The sequence below is a fragment of the Haliotis cracherodii genome, unplaced genomic scaffold (assembly GCF_022045235.1).
Source record: "Haliotis cracherodii isolate W230 unplaced genomic scaffold, xgHalCrac1.p SCAF_7, whole genome shotgun sequence".
Classification (NCBI taxonomy): domain Eukaryota; kingdom Metazoa; phylum Mollusca; class Gastropoda; order Lepetellida; family Haliotidae; genus Haliotis; species Haliotis cracherodii.
In genome coordinates, this window is record NW_027266330.1 from 26222597 (window position 1) to 26244625 (window position 22029).

Consider the following 22029-nt stretch of genomic DNA (forward strand, 5'->3'; position numbering starts at 1 on the left):
ACTACATCTGGATGATGAATACGCTGTTAAAACTTACAGAAACATCACACTGCGAAACAAATAATTTGACTTCAACACGAAATTGAATGTTCTGTTGCTGCTGCTAACATGAACAGTACAGTAGTAACATTTACATCTACCAATACAAACATACCCGGTCACAAACCATAACAAATATGATACGCTGCATTGTAATGCAGTTGTACGTGATATTTATTACTGTTATGTAGGCCCTGTATTTATTATGATTTTCTGTTTCAGAACAAATCAGAGCCTGCTTTCGATGGAGACAAGTACCGGCGCGATGGGCAGCGCAGCAGCGCCAAACCACCCCATGCACAGCAGCATATTCACAGAACAGCTTCCAACTCATCAGCTCCTGGTGCCCTCGGTAAACATAGCTACAAACATTGATAAATCTCAAAATGAGAAAAATTATCAGGTTTAATCAGTCAGTTATGGATAGGTGAGGTGAGGTGAAGTGAAATTGGGTTTAACGTCGCGTCCAAGATTATTGCACTAATATAGCGACGTGCATGCACGTGTGTGTGTGTGTATGTGTGTGTGTGTGTGGCTGTGTGTGGCTGTGTGTGTGTGTGGCTGTGTGGCTGCTTGTACTAGTCCAGACTGATGCCGATTTATAGTGCTAGCACACTCAGATATCATGCCGCAGTTTAACATGAATACCCCACTGAGACACAGTATACTGACTCCGAGCCGACCAGTCCTTGTTTTAGCCCTTTAATGCCGAGTGCCAGACAGGGTAACAACAAGTACCATCTTTTAACGTCTTTTGGTATCACGCGGCCGGGGATCGAACCATGGACCTTCCGCTCTCCGGGAGGATGCTCTACCACAAGACCACGGAGGCGGTCAGTTATGGATAGATTCACAGGCACATTGACTGAAAAATAATAAATGTGTGCACAATCTGGAACAAAAGAATTGGTACTGTTGATCTCTAACAGTATGATCCTAGAATGGTTTTCATTCTGGAAAAGTATGTCTGTGCATTAAAAACTTGCTGTTTATCTTCTTCAGGGATGCAGTCACCGCGGCACAGTCAGAATGTTTTACCCGATCTCCTTCCCCCACGCACACCCCCACAGCCAAGGTCCCCTCCCACCCCACAGCGACCCCAAGACAAGTCAACATCTGACGAGGTAATGGGTTACTAACTTGAGATTATGCATGACTTTCTTTGGGATTGTATGGTGTTGGGGCTTCCGTGACAATAACGTCAGAGTGAGGAATGGGAGACAACTCTGTAATGGTAGGACTTCAATGCTCAATGGGGTGGTCAGGTAGCCTAGTGGTTAAAGCGTTCGCTCGTCACGCCGAAGACCCGGGTTCGAATCCTGACATGGGTACAATGTGTGAAGCCCATTTCTGGTGTCCCCCGCCGTGATATTGCTGGAATATTGCTAAAAGCGGCATAAAACCATACTCACTCTCCCATACTCCAGATACTATCAGTTACATTGATAAAAGTGAAAGTTTTTCTTTAATATCAATCATGGCTGATAATGTGTATGAACGTTGTTAATGATTTGAAAGATTTAGGATGTAGATATTAAATCAGGATCTGTATTGATAAAACAGCATTATCCAAGGTATTGTATTGTTAAGGAAGTTTCAACTGTGTAGGTCATATGTCAATGTGCAACCATATTTTCAGTTCACTAACGGTTTTTTTTTTCAAATAAAATTAATATTTTTCTTCAAAGGTGAGATGATATGTTTCCACATGAACTTTCAATCCATGTATGTTCTATCATCCTTGTCACTTTTTCAAACATACTTGCATCTTTGTGTTCTAATTCTTCATATCGATATCATACTAAACTGCCATTAAGTAGAAATTTGAGTAGGAACATTTTCCATTGCTGTCTTGACTAGATGGGATGATATTAAAATTCCCTGTATGTGATACAAATGTTAACAGGACACCGACCTGAACACTGCTTCCCACTCAAAGATAATGACTATATCAACCACAATCACCGCATCTAACATGGATAATCTGTAATCAAAGCATGTTTAGAGCTGTCGGCTAAGGTTTGAATACAGCATGCCATGGTGTTTAAATGTTTGTCCAGCAGATCATCAGTTAAAATAACGACCAAGCAATATGATTTTAAAATTTCATTATAAATAAATTTTAGTTCAAGATTTTTATTTGCATCAGTAGTAGTTTAGATTTTTACTGATATAATTATTCATCTTGATATGTCAGTAGCTTTATGTAGTTCGAAGATAAGTATTTGGGAATGAAACCTCAGTTGAGCCATTTGTTTTAAGGTTTGGTTATTTACATGTAGCTTTTGTATGTGAACAGCTGTATCTAATACTGTACTTCAAACATGTTAACTTAGCAAACCTGTATATCTATGCAGTGTATTGTTGCAAAACTTGTCAATGTTTTTGTACATACGTATTCATACTATTCATACAGAAGTTTGTCAAATTTGTCCTTTTACAGAATGGATTATTAATTAATTGACAAGTTTTGTAATGCTTGCCTCCTCCTGTATACCGCTGCAATCTTGGCTCCATCATAATCAAAACGGTGCTAGATTTCTATAGTACACTGTATCGGGTGCTTCAAAATCCAAATTTCAAAACAAACCAAAAAAACACCAGAAAAAAAATAAATGTATACATAATTATGCCGCATTTTATCATTCCTGTATGTGTTTAATATGGCTGTATATTATAGACCTACATGCTGTTTAAGGTTAATGATTATGCAGTAAGATGGATATTATCACACATCAACTTCTTAAGATGATAGAAAGGCTATGATCGATATTCAAAACCAGAAACTTTTTTCGCTCATGCTCCAATAACTCTCCTCGTCAGTTTCGGTGAACCTGTCTCTTTCGGTGTTTGTGATAGAATCTGTTGTACTGCTGGTGATGGTTATGCCCCTGTATACAAGTGACTATATTTTTCTAGTATCGGCAGGCGGTGAGTAAACAGGCCGGTGGCATGAAACACCAGCGCTCCTTCTCCGCCTTCGGGTTTGGAGCTGGTGGCTCAACTGTCGGTTCTGTCTCCTCACAGCAGAGTCGAAGAGGGTCTCAGATCAACGTGAACGTCACACCATCCCAGACTACCGAGGCCACAGGGGACACCCCAGAGATCCGGAAGTACAAGAAGAGGTTCGGCTCGGACATCTTGTGTGCTGCATTATGGGGTAGGTAGATACATGCATAAGGTATAGAAAGGACAGATATTGTTGCTGGTATATGAAGCTGTTTTTGGCATTCATTTTCTTCAAATTTTATATTTACAATACAAATTTTACTTGATATTATTACATTCCAATTCTTTCAATACATCAGTGTTACTTCACATACTGGGAGGGGGGGCGGGTGAGGGGTCGGTACGGGTGGCCTAGTCATCTAAGGTGCTGCGATTTGCTGTGCAGAGTTGCGTCCCTTGGGCACGCCAGAAACCTATGATTGTGGGTTCGAATCCCGGTTCGCCTTGATGATGTTTCTAGGTTTGTCGGCACCATACCCGTGCTCGTGGTTTTCACCGAAGTGGTATATGTCCGAGACATGTATCACTCCGGGTTGTCCTTGACACGCCGCGATATAACTGCCATACTCTTAAAAGCCAGGTTAAACCCAACTCACTCACTCACTCACTCACTCACTCACTCACTCACTCACTCACTCACTGTGACTACATATGGGTAAAAAAACCATTATGTTTATGGGTGCCATTTTCCTTTCAGGAGTCAATCTGTTGATTGGAACAGAAAATGGCTTGATGCTGCTGGACAGAAGTGGACAAGGAAAAGGTAACATATTGTTATTTTCAAAATCTGCATGAGCTGTGAACTGTCAGTTATGGCCCATTTGGTAAAAGATGTATGCATATACTATGAATTGTGTTCAATGTATTTTCAGTGTACACATTGATATCCCGGCGCCGGTTCCAGCAAATGGAGGTCCTCGAAGGACAGAACATTTTGGTGACCATCTCCGGGAAGAAAAACAAGATCCGTGTCTATTATTTATCCTGGCTCAAGAGCAAGATCTTCAAGACAGAGGGGGTAAATACATAACTGTATTGTTGAATTTGATTTGGGAAAATTGTCCTGCTATCATTCCATACCACATACAAAGCTTATGACAACTGTTTCTGTGTTTAAACAAATGCCAAAACAATTTGAACCTTATATGTTGGGGAGTAAATTGTCACACTATTACATCTCAAGTTGATTGGATATCCGAAAGGATTCTGGCTACACAATCAGACCTACAGATAAGCAGCGTATTTACATAAAATACCTCTCTCACCCCCCCCCCCCCCCCCCCCCCCCAAAATAAATTAAAAAATATTCGAAACCCAATTACTTTCAATTAACTTGCATACAGAAACGCATGCATTAATTGAAAAACTCAAATGCATTAAAACAGCTCACGTTAATACCCAACGAAGCTTTTTCAGCATGCGTACACAGGAGCTAATTTACTAAATACAATTATGAGCTATTTAGAACAGTTATGTACATCTAAAACATTATTTCATTTTTTTAATCTTAAAATGTTCACTAATTTGGAAAAAAAACCAAGAGAGTGATGAATAGATGAGTGAAAAAATATTGGTTACCAAATGAAAAATGTAATAACCCAATTAAAATAGAAACCCTAGAGTGAAAACTCAATTGCTTAAAAAGTTACCTGGAGCTCTGAACAATTTTCTTTATTGAAACATATGTACATATCGCCACACATAATCTGACACATAAGTCATTGTGTTGTATCTTTCCTTTTCAGAGTGACAAGAAGAATGGCTGGGTGAATGTTGGTGAATTGGAAGGATGTGTGCATTTCAAAATTGGTGAGTATTTATTATTATCACATTGGTAATATAACATGGTTGTTGACATTATATAGAATTGGTTTCCAGCAATGCATGCTTGTCGAAAGAGGCAACTAAAGGGATAGGGTGGTGATAATAATGGATGTATTAAATTTGTTTCTAGTTTAATTTAATAATGCCTAAATGTTTATATGCATATTTTTGTAAAGTGCATGGTACAACAGAGCATGTTCAGATAGAGGGTACATAGCTGACTTTTATTGCTGTATTCTTGTTTGAGGGGGCGATCAAGAAGCCTACTGGATAATCGTGTGCTTGTCACGCCCGGGTTCGATTCCCAACATGGGTACAATGTGTAAAGCCCATTTCTGGTGACTCACGCCGTGATATTGTTGGAATATTGCTAAAAGAGGCGTAAAACTATATTCACTCACTCACTCACTCTTGTTTGAGAGCCAACGAGATATACTTAGTAAAATAATAAGGATCTATGCAAATGCTTTAACTGACTGGAAACGAATGAGGAATAAATAATTATTTGTTTGTTTTCTTTTTCAGTAAAATATGAAAGAATAAAGTTTCTTGTGATAGCATTGCAAGATAGTATAGAGATCTATGCATGGGCACCCAAGCCCTACCACAAGTTTATGGCCTTCAAGGTAAGTCATATTAGTGTCTTGTATTATTTCCAGGATGGCGTGTAACTGCCTTTTAGAAATATCTGTTTCTTATATTTGGGGGAAATGCCACAAGTATGATACATGCTTGTTTGTTTAATTTCAACAAAATTAAATTTGATAAAAATTCATTGCAGTGTTTCCCATCATTTGAAACCAATGAAGTTATCAGCGAGACTATTCAATAGTCCTTGTCAGTCATTATCGGTTGTTGGGCCCTCCTTCCCCCGAAGTAAATAATAGTTAAGTCAGCAATTTTGGAAAACCACATGTAATCAGATCTGTTGATAGATTGTGACTGAATGTCAAGCACAACTGCGGAGACTCAAGTCTGTCCTGAAAGTGTCGCGTGCATTTGATGAATGTAAAACATCCTATTAGGCAGTCATGTAGTCACAGCCAAGTGTCCAAGTGAAGTTGGCAAGCGTGTATTTCATATGCATAGCAGTGCTTGAGTCACCCACTTGAAACATTAGTGTAGGAAGTATTAGACGTTATAGTAATTGGTCAATTGTAATTGAAGTAATTGAGGTGGTTAGAGTAGAACCATTTGATTTGACAAGTCTTAGATATAAGCTACATTTTGCAGTTTTAGTCGACACATGGCACTACAGTTTCTAGGAGTCATCTGCTGCCACATACCCAGTGCTTAAATGAAGTGTCAGAAGAAAGGGAACTATCTAAAAATAACCCTGCTATCTTCCTGTAGTTGTTCAATGCTTAGTCAGGGACGGTCAGGTAGCCTAGTGGTTAAAGCGTTTGCTCGTCACGCCGAAGACCTGGGTTAGATTCCCGACATGGGTACTATGTGTGAAGCCCGTTTCAGGTGTTCCCTGACTGATATTGCTGGAATATTGCTGAAAGTGGTGTAAAACCATACTCACTCATCCTCCCAATGCTTAGTCATATCCTGTAATACTATACTTCACACAAATGTATTTACTTTTTGTCCATGCATAAATACATTTGTACTGTTTAACTGTGTTATCTAATAAACCTTCTGAATTGGTTGATGCATGTCATCATATGCCAATTGCGTAGATCATTGCTCATGATGTCAATCACTGGATTGTGTGGTCCAGACTCAATTATTTACAGATGTCAATCACTGGATTGTGTGGCCCAGACTCAATTGTTTACAGATAGATAGCCGTCATATAGCTTGAATATTGCTGAGTGTGACATTAAACAACAAACAAAACAATCTCTTGTCCATATTTTCAGTTGTTTGACTTGGGACTTTATTGTCAGCTTAAATAATGAGTTGGGTGGTATGTCATGACAAGATTTCTAAATACGTTGGTTATCTTATGTTTTCAGTCTTTCCCCGAGCTGGCTTACAAACCTCTGCTGGTAGATCTGACTGTTGAAGAAGGCTTGAGGTTAAAGGTTATCTACGGCTCCAATCAGGGCTTCCATGCCATTGACCTTGACACCTCACAGAACTTTGACCTGTACATTCCGTCACATGTAAGTACAAGCATCTTGCTTTGTCTGTCTCATGGTCAAGTATTTGTTTTAACGACACCCCATTTTTCAGATTGTACTTTTTTTTCATCTTGTTTACCACATTGATACTTTATTTCTGTCTGGTAAATGTTGGGCATTTGGTCATCAGATGCTTGATGAATTGCACCACATGGAGATATCCTTATTGTGCTCATGCTTTGCTTTGTGACCAATTTTACGGTTCAACTTTGTGTGTTCTAAGATATTAGTTACTTTATTAGGGCCCTTCTTCAGCATAACAGCAACCAGCACCAGCTCATGCAGCATAAAACTTGAACATTTCTGGGGTGGATCCTGGATTTCAATAATGGAGTAGAAAAGCTTTTTTTTTTTAAATAGGTGAGAGGGAGTCTATGTGAATACTTCAAAACAATTTTATTAGCATTTGTGAAGATAATAAATGGATATATAGATAAAAGGTGTGAAAGGGAGAAAAGACACTGACATGAACAGCTGGAGAAAGTTCAAATAAACATGGGGTGTTTTGTTATGGACATGTTGGTTAGCAAACATTAGGAAGTTTGGTATTAACATTTTCCTAGTCATCCTAACACCCCTACCCCAAATCTTTGTTGTCTCTCTTCTCTATCTAACACTGTTTCCTTGTCTTCTGTCCAGCTCCGTGTTAACAACGACGTAACGCCTCATGGCGGTAGCGTCACATTTTACATTAATCAGGTAACACAGCCACCCCAGAGCTTCACCATTCTCACTTCTTTGTTCTGCAGTTCTGTTCAGACAAAGTCCAAGTCAAAAAGGGATTCGTGTTCAAAATTTGTTCTTGCATGTGCTGAATAATCTTTGTGTTATGTGTCATTCATAATACATGGAAATCCCCTTTTGACGATACCTTTTGAGCTGTTTCATCCTTCTTTTCATTTAGTTCATTGTGTTGAACTTGCATGATGAATTAGCCCTTTTCGGTTCTGTTGTTATGTTTCTTCTGACCTTATGCCCTTTTATGAACTCATTTAGGATCACCTTTAGTGTTTTTATGTTCTTGAGGCTTTGGATGTGTGACTCCATCCAATGTTTTGTGATTGGTCTGGTGGTTCTGGCAGAGTTACCTCCCTTTTACCCTTCATTGCATTGACTGCTGGTATCTTTGTTTGCCTAGCATACAGGAAAAGAGTAAGGAGCTGTGTGAAATAAGCATTATCTGGTGTGTGTAAGGTATTCAGAATTGTTGTCCATTTCTAAAAGTTCTCTTCGTTCCTGAGTACAGTGAGTATGTCGTTACAAATTGGAGTATATGTATTCAAATTTTTCAGAGCATGGCTGTTGGCATGAGAGAATCTTCACTTTCCTTCCCCTTCATCTGTCCAAATTCTGCTGCAATATTTGCATCAATAAAGTAGAAGTATATGAATCATGGAAACCATCAACTTGATACGGCAGTCAACGAATGTTTAAACTGGTTTTGTTTTGAGTAAATCTCATCACCCTGATCCTAATCGTTAAACATGCTTAATTTTCATCTTGAATCTTACATTCAGTTGTTGGTGATGTGAGGGAGACAACTCATATTGTTCTACAGGTACTGACATTAACAATGTTCATTTCAGACTCAAGGTCCAATCACGCCTCACACAATTGTCATTCTCCCTAACACCAATGGTTTACAGCTGCTTCTTTGCTATGACAGTGAGTACAATTCTTCAGTACAGCACCTTCAATCATAACGGCAATTTTAATACAAGTGACCCATAGTTTTGCTGTTAAAGATGAATTTAAACATTGCAAGCAACCATGAAATATCATCGATTGTACTATGCTATAAATCTATCATCATAACTTGCTTGATAACAGTGTTAGTATCTACATGGAAACATTGTATTCATTCTAATAAAAAAGTCGTATATATATTAGGGCTGCAACGAATACACAATGAGGTGAATACGATTCATATCATGAATATAGGATAACGAGTACAAATATTTATTCACGAATACAATAACAAGTCAAGAGTTAATGTATTATTTATGATATTCAGTGAAACAACAACAAATTCAATTATTTAAAATGGTTTGTAAATTATTAATTTAATATGCATTTATATACTGCACTAGTACTAGTATCTGCTGAAATGAGACAATGACCAGTAACAACAATATGCCCAATTAAATATAAAAGAGTGTTGTATTTGAAGAAATCTATGCATATAATATGTTCTTATGGTTATTTTAAGGGTCAAAGTATGTAAATGCACATGACTGCATATTAATAAATATTCGATTCTAGTCACTACGAATAACGAATTCAATTCATGAATGGATACGGTTCGATTCACTGAATACGCGAGTGAATCGTAACAGCCCTAATATATATTGGTAGAATTATCTCCCTTGTTCATCATACCAACTTCTAAATGCCACTTACAGAAGTTGTATGAAGCTGATGTAATTATTCTGATGAAACTGTTGTATGTATACCTCACCGCAGTGTTCCTTTCAGTATTTGACATTTTCAAGATGAGTACCTTCATTGGTGTGGCAGATATTTGATCCAGCAGATTTTACTGCATGGTAATGGTATGTATGCCTTCTGTTTCAGATGAGGGAGTCTACGTGGACACAAATGGGAAGATTACCAAGAACGTGGTGCTACAGTGGGGGGAGCTACCGACCTCTGTTGGTCAGTATTCACACCATAGTTCACAAAGGATGAATACAAAACGATTGTTGATCATTGGGGACTAGTTAAACTTTAGTAAGAGCCGACTAACAGGATCGGGTGATCAGGCTCGCTGACATGGTTGATGCATGTCATGGATCCCAATTTCGTGGATTGATGGGCATGATGTCAATCACTGGATTGTCTGGTCCAGATTTGATTATTTACAGACTGCTGTCATATAGCTGGAATATTGCTGAGTGCAGCGTTAAACAACATACAAAAACAAAACTTAAACTTTAACACATGTATGTTTGGTTGGTTATTAATGATGAATACACAACAATTGTTGATCAATGGGGACTACTTAAGCTTTAACACATGTATATTTGGTTGGTTATGAATGATTGATATTGTTATTTCTGTTAATGTTTACAGCATACATCAGCACAGGTCAAATAATGGGCTGGGGGAACAAAGCCATAGAGATCCGTTCAGCTGAAACTGGACATCTGGATGGAGTTTTCATGCATAAGAAAGCTCAGAAACTCAAATTCCTCTGTGAAAGAAATGATAAGGTATGTTTAGATGCTTAGATTATTAGATCAATGGAAAATCGTTCCCAAATGCTGCATCATCATTTTGAAACTTTACAATTTTACTTGTAATTGCTGAATGTTAGGAAGTTGTTCTGATGGTAATGATAGTCAGGGTCTGATAGTAATGTTTTCGGACTGGAGTTGTACATTAAGATTGTCAGCTTTGAGGAAATGGCAGCGGTGGGGTACTTATAAACAGCTAACGTTTTCTTTCACATTTGGATGTTGTCTTTTTCAGGTGTTTTTCTCTTCCGTTCGGTCAGGATCTTCTTGTCAGATCTACTTCATGACCTTGAGCAAGCCTGGCCTTGCAAACTGGTGATGTGAACAAACCCAATAGCAACAGGTGCTGTCCTTAGCAAAGATAGAGGTGCCCAAAGACAGCTGCACAAGAATACTCAGCCAAGTCACTCAGTGGCGTCTGTTGCAGCTCAAGTCCTTTCAGATGTTGTAAAAGATAACCCTTTGGTGATGACCTAGTCTCTGGCAATAAATGTCATGGAATTAATACATAGACGGTATGGAGGTAAATTTAAATGAACTATTCATCAAGGACAAGTTGTGACAGTTACCATGAATAACAGGAATCTTGAGCTAAATATTTTAGATGAGTGGTCCATTAGCCATGGAGAAAACTTAAAGGAAAGTGTTAAACTGAAATAAAATCTTTGTAAGACTTTTTTTGGAAAATAGTTACTGTTAAAATTATCATGGGATTAAATGAAAAGCATGAAAGTGCTTTTTTTAATTCAGCAATCAACCAATATCTGCGATAGGAATGTCCTTTTTGTAACTTTTGCTTTCTTTCCATTCTTTGAGGTTTACTGGACTTGATATATCTTAACACAATATTGTTAAAGAAGCAATTCTCCTCTTTGTCTTGTGTATTCAGCAATAGGCAATGTACAGATAGTTCCCTCTTTTTACCCCCTTTCCGTGTTTACTTATGCATTCATCAGTTAACAGTGTCACCATCTGGAAGTAGAGCTGCGTAGAGGGTACTGGCATCCATTCCAGTTGTGCTATGGGCTTGTTCCACTCTGAATAATGTATTACATTATCTTTATAATACCTTGCAATCTTACACGAAGTGTATACATACGATCTTGCTTTTGGTACAACAATACTGGTGCTTTCAGTCCATAAGTCTGTATTTTAGTTCATACTTTTAGTTTCTAGTCATAATGAGCTAAAGAGTAACATTCATCTTATTGTAGTTAGAATCAGTCCTTTGTGGGCTTTGTACACTTGACATTATCCATTAAACTACTTCAAATTATTTTATTGTAAAATAATGAAATCATGAATATCACAGCTATCACACTTTTGTACAAATGTATTATTAACTAAATAAGTTATTCTTACATTGGATGCATATGTTCTGAGTAATGAAAACTAAGATAGGAATGAAAACTGAATAAGCTAGTCTAGGGGATCTGAAGATGGACTTGCGTTAATAGGCAAGTCTAAGCATATTCTTACTGTTCCCACTACTCTGTGAAGAGAAGTCCATCTTTGATACAACTGACTGTTTATTTTTGTAAATATTATTCCTATTATTTGTAATAGATCTCAATCTGCTAATTAAGGAATGCTCTTTTCCCCAGTATTTGAGCTGTTCTTATGTCTTAATTTCTTGGGTTATCTTCCTGAAAACTTTGTAAAAACTGTGCCATATATTTGCTTCTGAAAATGTTGTAATATAGTTTCACACACAACTAATCTGCTTACATTGATACTGAAGGGAAAGAGTTAAGGGTAATATGTTCTTGAATGAAGGTTGAGAAAAAGGTTGTTCTCATATTTGAGGAAGTGTATGGACAGTGTTATGTTGATATGTCCTCAATGCAAAAATAGTTTAATCCTTTGTTTTTATTTATCTTATCAGTTTAAAGTTAGTTGTCCAAGGAATAGGATCATGACCTTATCGTGTAGCATGGAGAATATGTAGCCCACTGATGATCATGTAAGTTGCTTCCCCGAGTGCATGGGTGAATCATCAATTAATACTTCCACTTGCTTTCTGCTGCTAAGTGTCAAAGATCACAACATCTAGCTCACCATTTTATACTCCATGTATATATTCATAATACTTAGACATGTATTTGCTTGTCTTTAAAGAAGCACAGACAATATCTGTACGAACTGATACTATATTTCAAATTGTTTTGGTATTATTAATGATGACTCTGATGGAATTTCATGGAATTCAAACATTAAGAACGTTAAAGAGCTGACACCATACTTTTACATAAGTGTAAATATTGTAAATATGAACATATGCTTGGTTGATACAAACTATATCAACCAGCCATCTTTTGTATTTATTTTGAGTTATGTTTCAAAACATTTTTTGTTTGAAACCATTACACACACACACACACCAAAGAAATTTACTTGAAGTAGCAAACTTGTTATCATATGGAAATTTAAGATCTGAACTTTGGTAAATATCTGTTGACAGATTACCTTTTTGAAAACAGGCTGAGGTGTAAATTGTACCAGAAATGTAAACATTTTGAATACCAATATAAAACTGTTATCTGTGACAAGCTGCCATTGGAAACTCTTGTATATAACCACGTGCTTTGACATGTACATATGTAATACTGGATGGCGCAAGGAGGAGGAGAACTTCAGCCCATAACAAAAGCATCTTTCTGTATTTGTTGCGTTCATACATGACTATATCATATTTTGTATTTCTACGTCTTGTATAGATTTTTGTACGTGTGTTTTGTATTTATGATTCTGTAAAAAGCAAGCTGTTAGTAGGTACAAAGGCTCTATTGTGATACTCTATGGCTTTTAACAAAGATATGTGCAATCTTTTATTTTCTTTTAAAGAGCTGAAAATATCAAGCCCTCTCACCTGTCATGGAAAATCATCATTTGTAGTCAAATGTTCTATTTTCCGGCTAGTGACGTTTGTTATTGTCTTCATGTCATGAAAAAAGGATGGCTTAGTTCAATGTCTTCCATGTAGTGTTGAAATATGTAGCTTTGAAGTTGGAGATTATTGGTCCTTTAGTTGTAAGATGAATTTTATTTAAATTCCTGTAAGACATTTATTTGTCTTGAAATTATGAGAAGGGACTTTTGATCGTGTGAATACAATAGGAATCAACTACACCTATACATTAGATGCAGCATGTGCCAATAAAGGACATGTACAGACATTATGAGACATGGAGACTGGCCTAAGTTTGCTATATTCTTAACCTTGCTGGCCTAGAAATAAACAGCATTATTGTCAATTTCAGCTGGTGAATGTACTGCAGCTGAGTATCAGGTTATGCAACAAGCACCAAAAGATGTGTATTTCACTAGCAGTTGTCTCTCCAACTCAAACTGTGCCTTTATCATTTCATTTCTACATTTTACCCACAATTTTCCACTTTATAGTATGTGATGTTCATTTCATACTGAATGTCATTGACATGTATTGGATGTTCTGTTACATCACAGGAACCACACGAGTCTGTGCCTGCCCACTCTTTAATTTTAGTGGAGTATTTAAAGTAATGAGGATCTAAGTATCTTGTATTGACTTAGGGTGGGAGGGAGGTGTTCTGTTACAGCTGAAGTTGGGCTTACTGCATGATATTTATTTTGGGCTAGCTTTGTATGATTTTATAGAGATTCACACAGCTTGTCACCCGTGTGTAGATCAAAATAAAGCAAAACCAAATGTATATACACTGTGTTTCAATTTTTATTCACCAGCAGCAACACTAGATAATGTACCCTTACACCTGGAAAGAAGGTATATATCCTGAACCTTTTGGAAATATTTCTCTACTGTCATATTGTAATGAAATCAGGGGGCACGGTGGCCCAGTCGAGAGTTGCGTCCCTTGGGCACGCTAGAAACTTATGATTGTGGGTTCGAATCCCGGTTCGCCCCGATTATGTTTCTAGGTTTTCTCAGCACCATACCCGTGCTCATGGGTTTCACCGATGTGTTAAACGTCTGAGACCTGCATCACTTCGGGCTTTCCTCCCAAATTAAGCTGACACGCCGTGATACAACTGGAATATTGTTAAAAGCGGCGTAAAACCCAACTCACTCACTCACTAATGAAATCAATGTGATATAAGATGCCAGTGACAGCAAACACAAATCTGGTGAATGAACTCTGCATTTTGATATGGATGGGCACAATTTCTGTTTGACAGCATTGAAATAGAGCAAAGGAAAGGGAACTCAAATAACTACTGCCGTGAAACAAGAGGCGACTAACGGGATCTGGTGATCAGGCTCGCTAACTTGGTTGATGCATGTTATCGATCCCAATTGCTTGGATCGATGCTCAGGATATCAATCACTGGATTATCTGGCCCAGACTCAATTATTTACAGACTGCCGTCATATAGAGGGAATGTTGCTGAGTTTGATGTTAAACAACAATCAAACAGACAATACAATGTGTAGGACACTTCCTCAGTACAAAGTAGACACAATTTATGGACAACAACTTCTTTGATTACTGTCAAGGCGTCTTTTCGGTATAGATCCTTAAACCGTTGTCAAGCAAGACTGATCTATTACGAAATGTCGCTTTCAAAGTTATTAAAGAAGTTGTGTCTACTTTGTCATCCATCAACTTCTAAGTAATGCCAATCAAACAATTCACTTCCTCGGTATGCTTGCACATGATCATAAAAATACTCAATACACAGAGTATGTAATAATTAATATATGTCTTCGGTATCGTGGCATGTGTTGGTTAAGAAACCCATTAAATAAACAGTGGCACATTTGATCATTAATACACTTCTGAATGCCGGTACATTTGATCGTCAGAGCACTTATTGAAACTACTGAGTAGTACATGTTATCATTCAACATGTCTTCAGTCAGCTGACATATGTGATCATTTTAGCAATATTCCAACAATATCACGACGGGGACACCAGAAATGGGCTTCACACATTGTACCCATGTGGGGAATCAAACCCGGGTCTTTAGTGAGAAGAGCAAACGCTTTAACCACAAGGCCACCCCACCACCCCCGACCCCACATGTGATAATTAAAGTATTTCTTCAGTACATGTCATTAAGACAAGACACTTCTTCAATACAAAGACTAATGTATGTAATCATTCAATATTCTCTCAGCATGCTGGTTCATGGCAATATTAAATCACATCTTCAAAATAGAGAATGGTGTATGTAATCACAAAGACGCACCTTTAAAGTACAGAGTGGTTCATATGACCATGTCATCATACCGACCTCATCAATGTTCAGAGTGGATCATATAGATCTCTTCATTATACATAGTGGATCATATGATCATATAGATCTCTTCATTATACAGAGTGGATCATATGATCATATAGATCTCTTCATTATACATAGTGGATCATATGATCATATAGATCTCTTCATTATACAGAGTGGTTCATATGACCATGTCATCATACCGACCTCATCAATGTTCAGAGTGGATCATATAGATCTCTTCATTATATCATATGACCATGTCATGTCATCAATATTCACATAATTACACCAATCTCATCAATATTCAGAGTGGATGATATGATCATAAAGATCCTATTAATATTTAGAGTGGATCATATGATCATATAGATCTCATCAATATACAGAGTGGATCATGTGATTATTAAGACACCTCATTATCCTGCTGCTGCATCTATGAGGACCACCTCCTTGGTCTAGTGATTGAGTGCCCGCTTGGATATGGGAAGGTCCAGGGTTCGATCCCCTGCTGAGTCATACCAGAAGACGTTAAAAGATGCTGCTTGGCGTTAGGCATTAAGGGGTTAAAACAAGGACTGGTTGGCTTGGGGTCAGTATACTATGTCTGAGTTGGGTACTTGTGTTAAACTGTGGCATGGGATCTTATCACTATACAATCGGCATTAGTCCAGACTAGTACAAGCAACCACACACACGTGCGTGCACGTCGCTTTATAAATGCAATAATTTTGGACGCGGCCATTTCACCTAACCTCACTTCACATCATCTTTGCCATACTGCTATGGAACATGTCGGACACGTCTTCAGTATGAGTGATGGCCTTCCTGACTCGAATTCTTTGCAGGCTTTACGTACGTATCGATGGAATGTTGAGTGCAGTGTGAAAAGGCAAACATGTAACTATGAAGATACTTTGTTGGGGCCAGGCAATCCAGAAACAAAGGATAAACAATAGAGACAGAGTGCCCGAAATCGTTTCAAACCAGGGTCCCAACGTCTTCAGCATGCAAGATGTGATCATGTGAAACCTCCAGAGTATGCTACATATAATCATCAAGAAATGTCTACAGTATGCTACATATGATCATCAAGAAACCTCGCTAGTATGCTACTTATAATCATGACGAAATTTCTACAATATGCTACATATGATCATCAAGAAACCTCGCTAGTATGCTGCTTATAATCATCACTACATTTCCTACAATCTGCTACATATGATCATCAAGAAACCTCGCTAGTATGCTGATTATAATCATCACGACATTTCCAACAATCTGCTACATATGATCATCAAGAAACCTCTCCCATATGCTACTTATAATCATCAAGAAACCTCTCCAGTATGCTACATATGATCATCAAGAAACCTCGCTAGTATGCTACTTATAATAATTACAAACTTTCTACAATATCCTACATATGATCATCAAGAAACCTCGCCAGTATGCTACTTATAATCATCACGAAATTTCTACAATATGCTACATATAATCATCAGGAAACCTCTACAATATGCTGCATACGATCATCAATAAATCTCGTCAGTCGGATACATATGATCATCAAGATACCTCTTCAGTATGCTACATTTGATCATCAAGAAACCTTTCCATTTTGCTACATATGATCATCATAAAAAATTCTACAAAATGCTACATGTTATTATCAAGAAACCTCTCCAGTATGCTGCATACGATCATCAATAAATCTTGTCAGTCGGATACATATGATCATCAAGAAACCTCTTCAGTATGCTACATATCATCAAGAAACCTCTCCAGTGTACTACATACGATTTATCAAGAGAGCTCTTCAGTGTACTACATACGATCATCAAGAAACCTCTCCAGTGTACTACATACGATTTATCAAGAGAGCTCTTCAGTGTACTACATACAATCATCAAGAAACCTCTCCAGTGTACTACATACGATTTATCAAGAGAGCTCTTCAGTGTACTACATACGATCATCAAGAAACCTCTTCAGTGTACTACATACAATAATCGAGAAAGCTCTTCAGTAAACTGCATACGGTCATCAAGAAAGATCTCTAGTGTACTACATACGATCATTAAGAAAGCTCTCCAGTGTACTACATACGATCAACAAGAAACCTCTCCAGCATGCTACATATGATCATCAAGAAAACCCACCAGTGTACTACATACGATTATCAAGAAACCTCTCCAGTGTACTACATACGATCATCAAGAAAGCTCTTCAGTGTGCTACATATGATCATCAAGATACCTCTTCAGTATGTCACACATGTTTTTATGTGAATGCACTTTCAGTATAGGTAATACATTTATCATGAAAATGTCCGAACAAACCGATGTCTTAAAATGTGTAAATATTTTATTGCCGCTTCAATGTTTTTTCCGTGTGTATTTTGAGCTGGTGACCTTATCTATCCTGGTCTATAATGCCCATAAATATGTACGGGTATATTGTTCAATGTAGTTTTGAGTGAGTGAGTACTAGTTTTACGTCCACTCTAACTTTGCGGTGACGAGCAGACGGGCCACTTAAATCGACTTCACACAAACATGTGCCGACCACAGGAATCGAACCATCTCTCGTGCACATGGCCGACACCTTTTCCATTGAGCTCTCCCGCCGCGTGCGCCACTATTGCTTTAAAGTTCGTACACGACAAGCAATAATTTATTGGATTCCTGTCTAATATAAACGAGTAGACAAGACTAGGGAGGGACAATTTCTCGCCAATGCAGTGATAAGACAATGATTACAAGCTTCAAATATTAATATGATTACTGAAAGGTGATCATAATGTGCGATCTGCAACTGCTTACCTTGTCACTATCATAACGCACAACATATATATCTTTTAAATTTATATCAGTATTAAATATTATAATTTCATCAGTATCCGTTCACATATATATCCTACTGGTCATGGACTGTGTCCAAATGGGCCAATACCACTTTGCTTAAATACATTGGCGACAATTTTACTTGCTAACTTGTTGATACGACCTATCTTGATAATGTTTAATGATTTTGCTCATAATATCTTCATTTTCTAAAGTACTGTAAATTTGCAACAACAACCACTTGATCTCTGTTGTAAATGAATAAGTTTCCAAACTAAAATCGGCACAGAATATCAATAGACCTCACCGTCAATGATACCGGCATTTCACGTATATACGACTCGGACTCCTAATATACAGAAAATAAAACCTTCAGGGAAAATTTGAATTATCCTTCATAAACTAAACAACAAACTGAATGAAATATTAGTTTAATGCATAGTAATGAATATTATAAACTGCGCTGTCATCAAATACAGCGATCATATGTCATCAGATGTACACACTGTATATCGTTGCTCAATACAGAAGTAAACTGTATCTGCGTCATGTCATCCAAGCTTTCACAATTCTTTTTTAAAAGAGTAATGAGTTCTGTCAATATTGTTGAAAATTGTTTGCAGGGATATTTATGATAGCGGCAGTTTCAAGATAGAGGATTGTATCATTCTAAAAACGGTGTACGAAAGTAAGAGGTTGGAGGCGGTGTTGAGCTTTCAAGCTTCCATATTTCGAAACAGATTTCGCACGTGAGAAGTAGGGAGCGGTGTAGAGCTTTCAAGGTTTCTATCTTGCCCAAAAACGTTTGAAAAATGAATTGTCATGTGTTGAATGTTGAATATATGTTGAACCGCTCTACTAACTACAGCAAATGTCATTACAGTTTTGGTTTAGTTGATGAGTAATTGTCATAATATGGCTGTTGTGGGAATGAACGAATTCGAGAACCCCAAGTCTCAAGTCTATATTTCAGTATTTTAGGCCTAGTGTTCTACATAATTAGACAAAGCCACAGTTTCAAACATACTATTTTCAGTCAATATTTCAACATGTCTGGATGCCTAAGATGGCCAAAGCTTGTATCGCTTTAACAATGAACGTGTAGTAATAACATGCACTTCATCTTCCGTAACAAATGGAGATTTTCATTACAAAATTTAAAAATCCAGTCTTTTGGGTCTATTCCACTCCACGATTTCTGCATCTGTATCTACACAGCTCAACTCTTAATCTTTTACTTGCAAAGATGGGTAGATTTCCTTTTCTCTGGTACTATACAGGATTTAACCACTATAATGTCTTTATCAATCACCCGACAGGTGTGTCACCTGCAATCATTCTTTAAGAGAAACAAGAATTAGAGCATATTAATTAAGTTTTGGTACTTTTGATAAAATGACACGACATGTACTTTGACTTTTCTGCTTGTTGTGCTTAGTGTATTTCTGGTCTTATAACATAAAAAGTTTCGTGCAAATTACACCCACATACTTGTGAAACAATTTAAACCATCATATCTCATTATATTTGTGTCTGATTACACCACCTTTTAAAAAACCCATTACTTTGGTCACGCCTAAATTAATTCTTAAACCATACAAATCTGATTTTGCTAACTTTATCACCTACATTGGCAATGCCATCAGCAATGAGGTAATGGTTTCAGCAAATTCATTCACAAATATGGATTACCGTTCTCATGAAGAAACAAAGTAAGCAGTAGAAGACTGATCCTGCACCCTTGCCTTGTGACAACTGTACATTCGAAGTAATCTGATATTGTAAAGCGATCTACCAACACACAAGATTGAATATCCGTATTAGTAAGAGATACAGTTATAACATTTAACATTTATTTCAATTCATAGACCCTTTATCTATTAAACAATGATTTCTTTTAAAAATTCATTTGTTGTAAAACAATTGAAGAAACCACAACGGAATAATGATACTCATTCACAATGTTAATATCAAGTCATAATCACAGGTGACAACAAACGCAGTATTTAGATATTGATCTGTCTAAATATAGAATACAATCAACAGTAGGGGCATGTTGGTTGGAGCGACCGTGATGACTTCATCTGCATCGCAATCTCACGTAAGTGTAGTTCTCTACTTTAAATTTCCATAAATGCATTGTGGGGCTTATTAAAAAAATGATATTGTGAACATATATGGTCACATTATTGACAGTGTCTGCTCCGGAGAAATTGGTTGTTTTGATAAACGAACAAATGCATGTATATCATCGCAATGTAAACCATAACAATTGTTCGTCAATATCGATAGCATATGACCATTACAGGAATTGCACATGTGGACTGCCTTTAATTGTAACAAAGTGAAATTAAAGTTTATAAATGTGCATATTTTCTGTCTATATGTGATTACTATAATAGGAACATGAATGTTATAGCTGATATATGTTATGGTCAAATACATATTTATGGTAAATCTACATAGATAACCATATAAACCAGATACAATAACAGATTGTATACACTCTATAGAGAAAGGCAAATAAAGGCCACAATTTGGACTAATAAGCCATAACACATTGCATATAAGAATATTAAAAAATACATAAACATACATTAATTACACACATAAGTTGAGTAAGAGAAGGACACGTGAATTGTAACCCCTTTTTTGTAATGGTTGTGACTTCACTGCATGTGTCATGCCTTCAGTGGTCTATACATGATGCATGATTGTTTGAAGCATTATTTAAAAGACCCCTGAAGATCCGGGTTAGAATAGATCTTCAACAACCCACGCTGGCCGCAAGAGGCGACTAACGGGATCGGGTTGTCAGGCTCACTGACTTACTTGATACATGTCATCGTAACCCAAGTGCGTGGGTCGATGCTCATGACGTCAGTCACTGTATTGTCTGGTCCAGATTCGATTATTTACAGACCGCTGTCATACAGCTGCAAATTGCTCAGTGTGGCAAACAAACAAACAAAACAACAAACACACAAATTAAAGCCTTTCTAGGTAAATCGTAAGTGATTCCATGGAATTATTTTTGCGTTTTCATGTTGCCTTAAACCTGACGGACAACTGTTTACTAATTGGCTGATAAAAGAATGTCACTCATTTCGCTTTGTTGTCCAGTTTCTTTTGTAAATTACTAAATGACCGGCTGAAATGATTTGTGCGTGTGTACATGTGTGAGTGTGTGTGTGTGTGTTTGTGCGTGCGTGCGTGCGTGCGTGCGTGCGTGCGTGCGTGTGTGTGTGTGTGTGTGTGTATGCATATTTTATCTCTAAATATTTATAGACACGTGTCGACTCTGAACAATGAACAACAAGACCAAACTCATTCCGATAAACCACCATATGAAATATTGTTTGTGCACTCCACCACGGCACAGTATGTTTCAATCTCTGGGGGGAGTCGAATAGATGTAGGTCCCACAATCCCTTGATGTTGCTATAAATGACCAGGCAACAAGTAGTTAACCAGTGCTCATGCTGTCAGCCATTGGTTATCTGATCAGGACCCGGAATATATATAGGTTGCTGTGACATAGCTGAAATACTGCATACTGTTGTCACAACACCCACTCACTCCTTCAACCAATAAGGACGAAATGTTTCAGAACTATTTTCTACAACCTTTAATGTAATAATACCACGAGAAACATATCAAGATGACAAAATGTGTACTCAATTTTTTCTCGAATGGATAACAAATAAAGTGAAAATAGC

General features: G+C 37.4%; 1 protein-coding gene across 11 annotated transcripts in view; it reads left to right on the plus strand.

Annotated features, from left to right (window-relative positions):
* Window positions 1–13911, plus strand: part of LOC139447935 (serine/threonine-protein kinase mig-15-like) — a 189135-nt gene extending 175224 nt beyond the window's left edge. For 7 of the 11 annotated variants that reach the window (XM_071229424.1, XM_071229423.1, XM_071229428.1 and 4 more), the window contains 13 exons: window positions 262–391; window positions 1042–1163; window positions 2959–3199; window positions 3746–3811; window positions 3921–4066; window positions 4794–4857; window positions 5398–5498; window positions 6837–6986; window positions 7644–7703; window positions 8591–8669; window positions 9579–9659; window positions 10077–10216; window positions 10476–13911. In XM_071229424.1, the coding sequence (XP_071085525.1) occupies window positions 262–391; window positions 1042–1163; window positions 2959–3199; window positions 3746–3811; window positions 3921–4066; window positions 4794–4857; window positions 5398–5498; window positions 6837–6986; window positions 7644–7703; window positions 8591–8669; window positions 9579–9659; window positions 10077–10216; window positions 10476–10559 (1464 nt within the window). In that variant the 3' untranslated portion in view covers window positions 10560–13911. The remainder of the gene's footprint in view (window positions 1–261; window positions 392–1041; window positions 1164–2958; window positions 3200–3745; window positions 3812–3920; window positions 4067–4793; window positions 4858–5397; window positions 5499–6836; window positions 6987–7643; window positions 7704–8590; window positions 8670–9578; window positions 9660–10076; window positions 10217–10475) is intronic. The other 4 variants (XM_071229425.1, XM_071229431.1, XM_071229432.1 and 1 more) reach the window with 4 other exon arrangements.
* Window positions 13912–22029: the final 8118 nt, after the last annotated feature.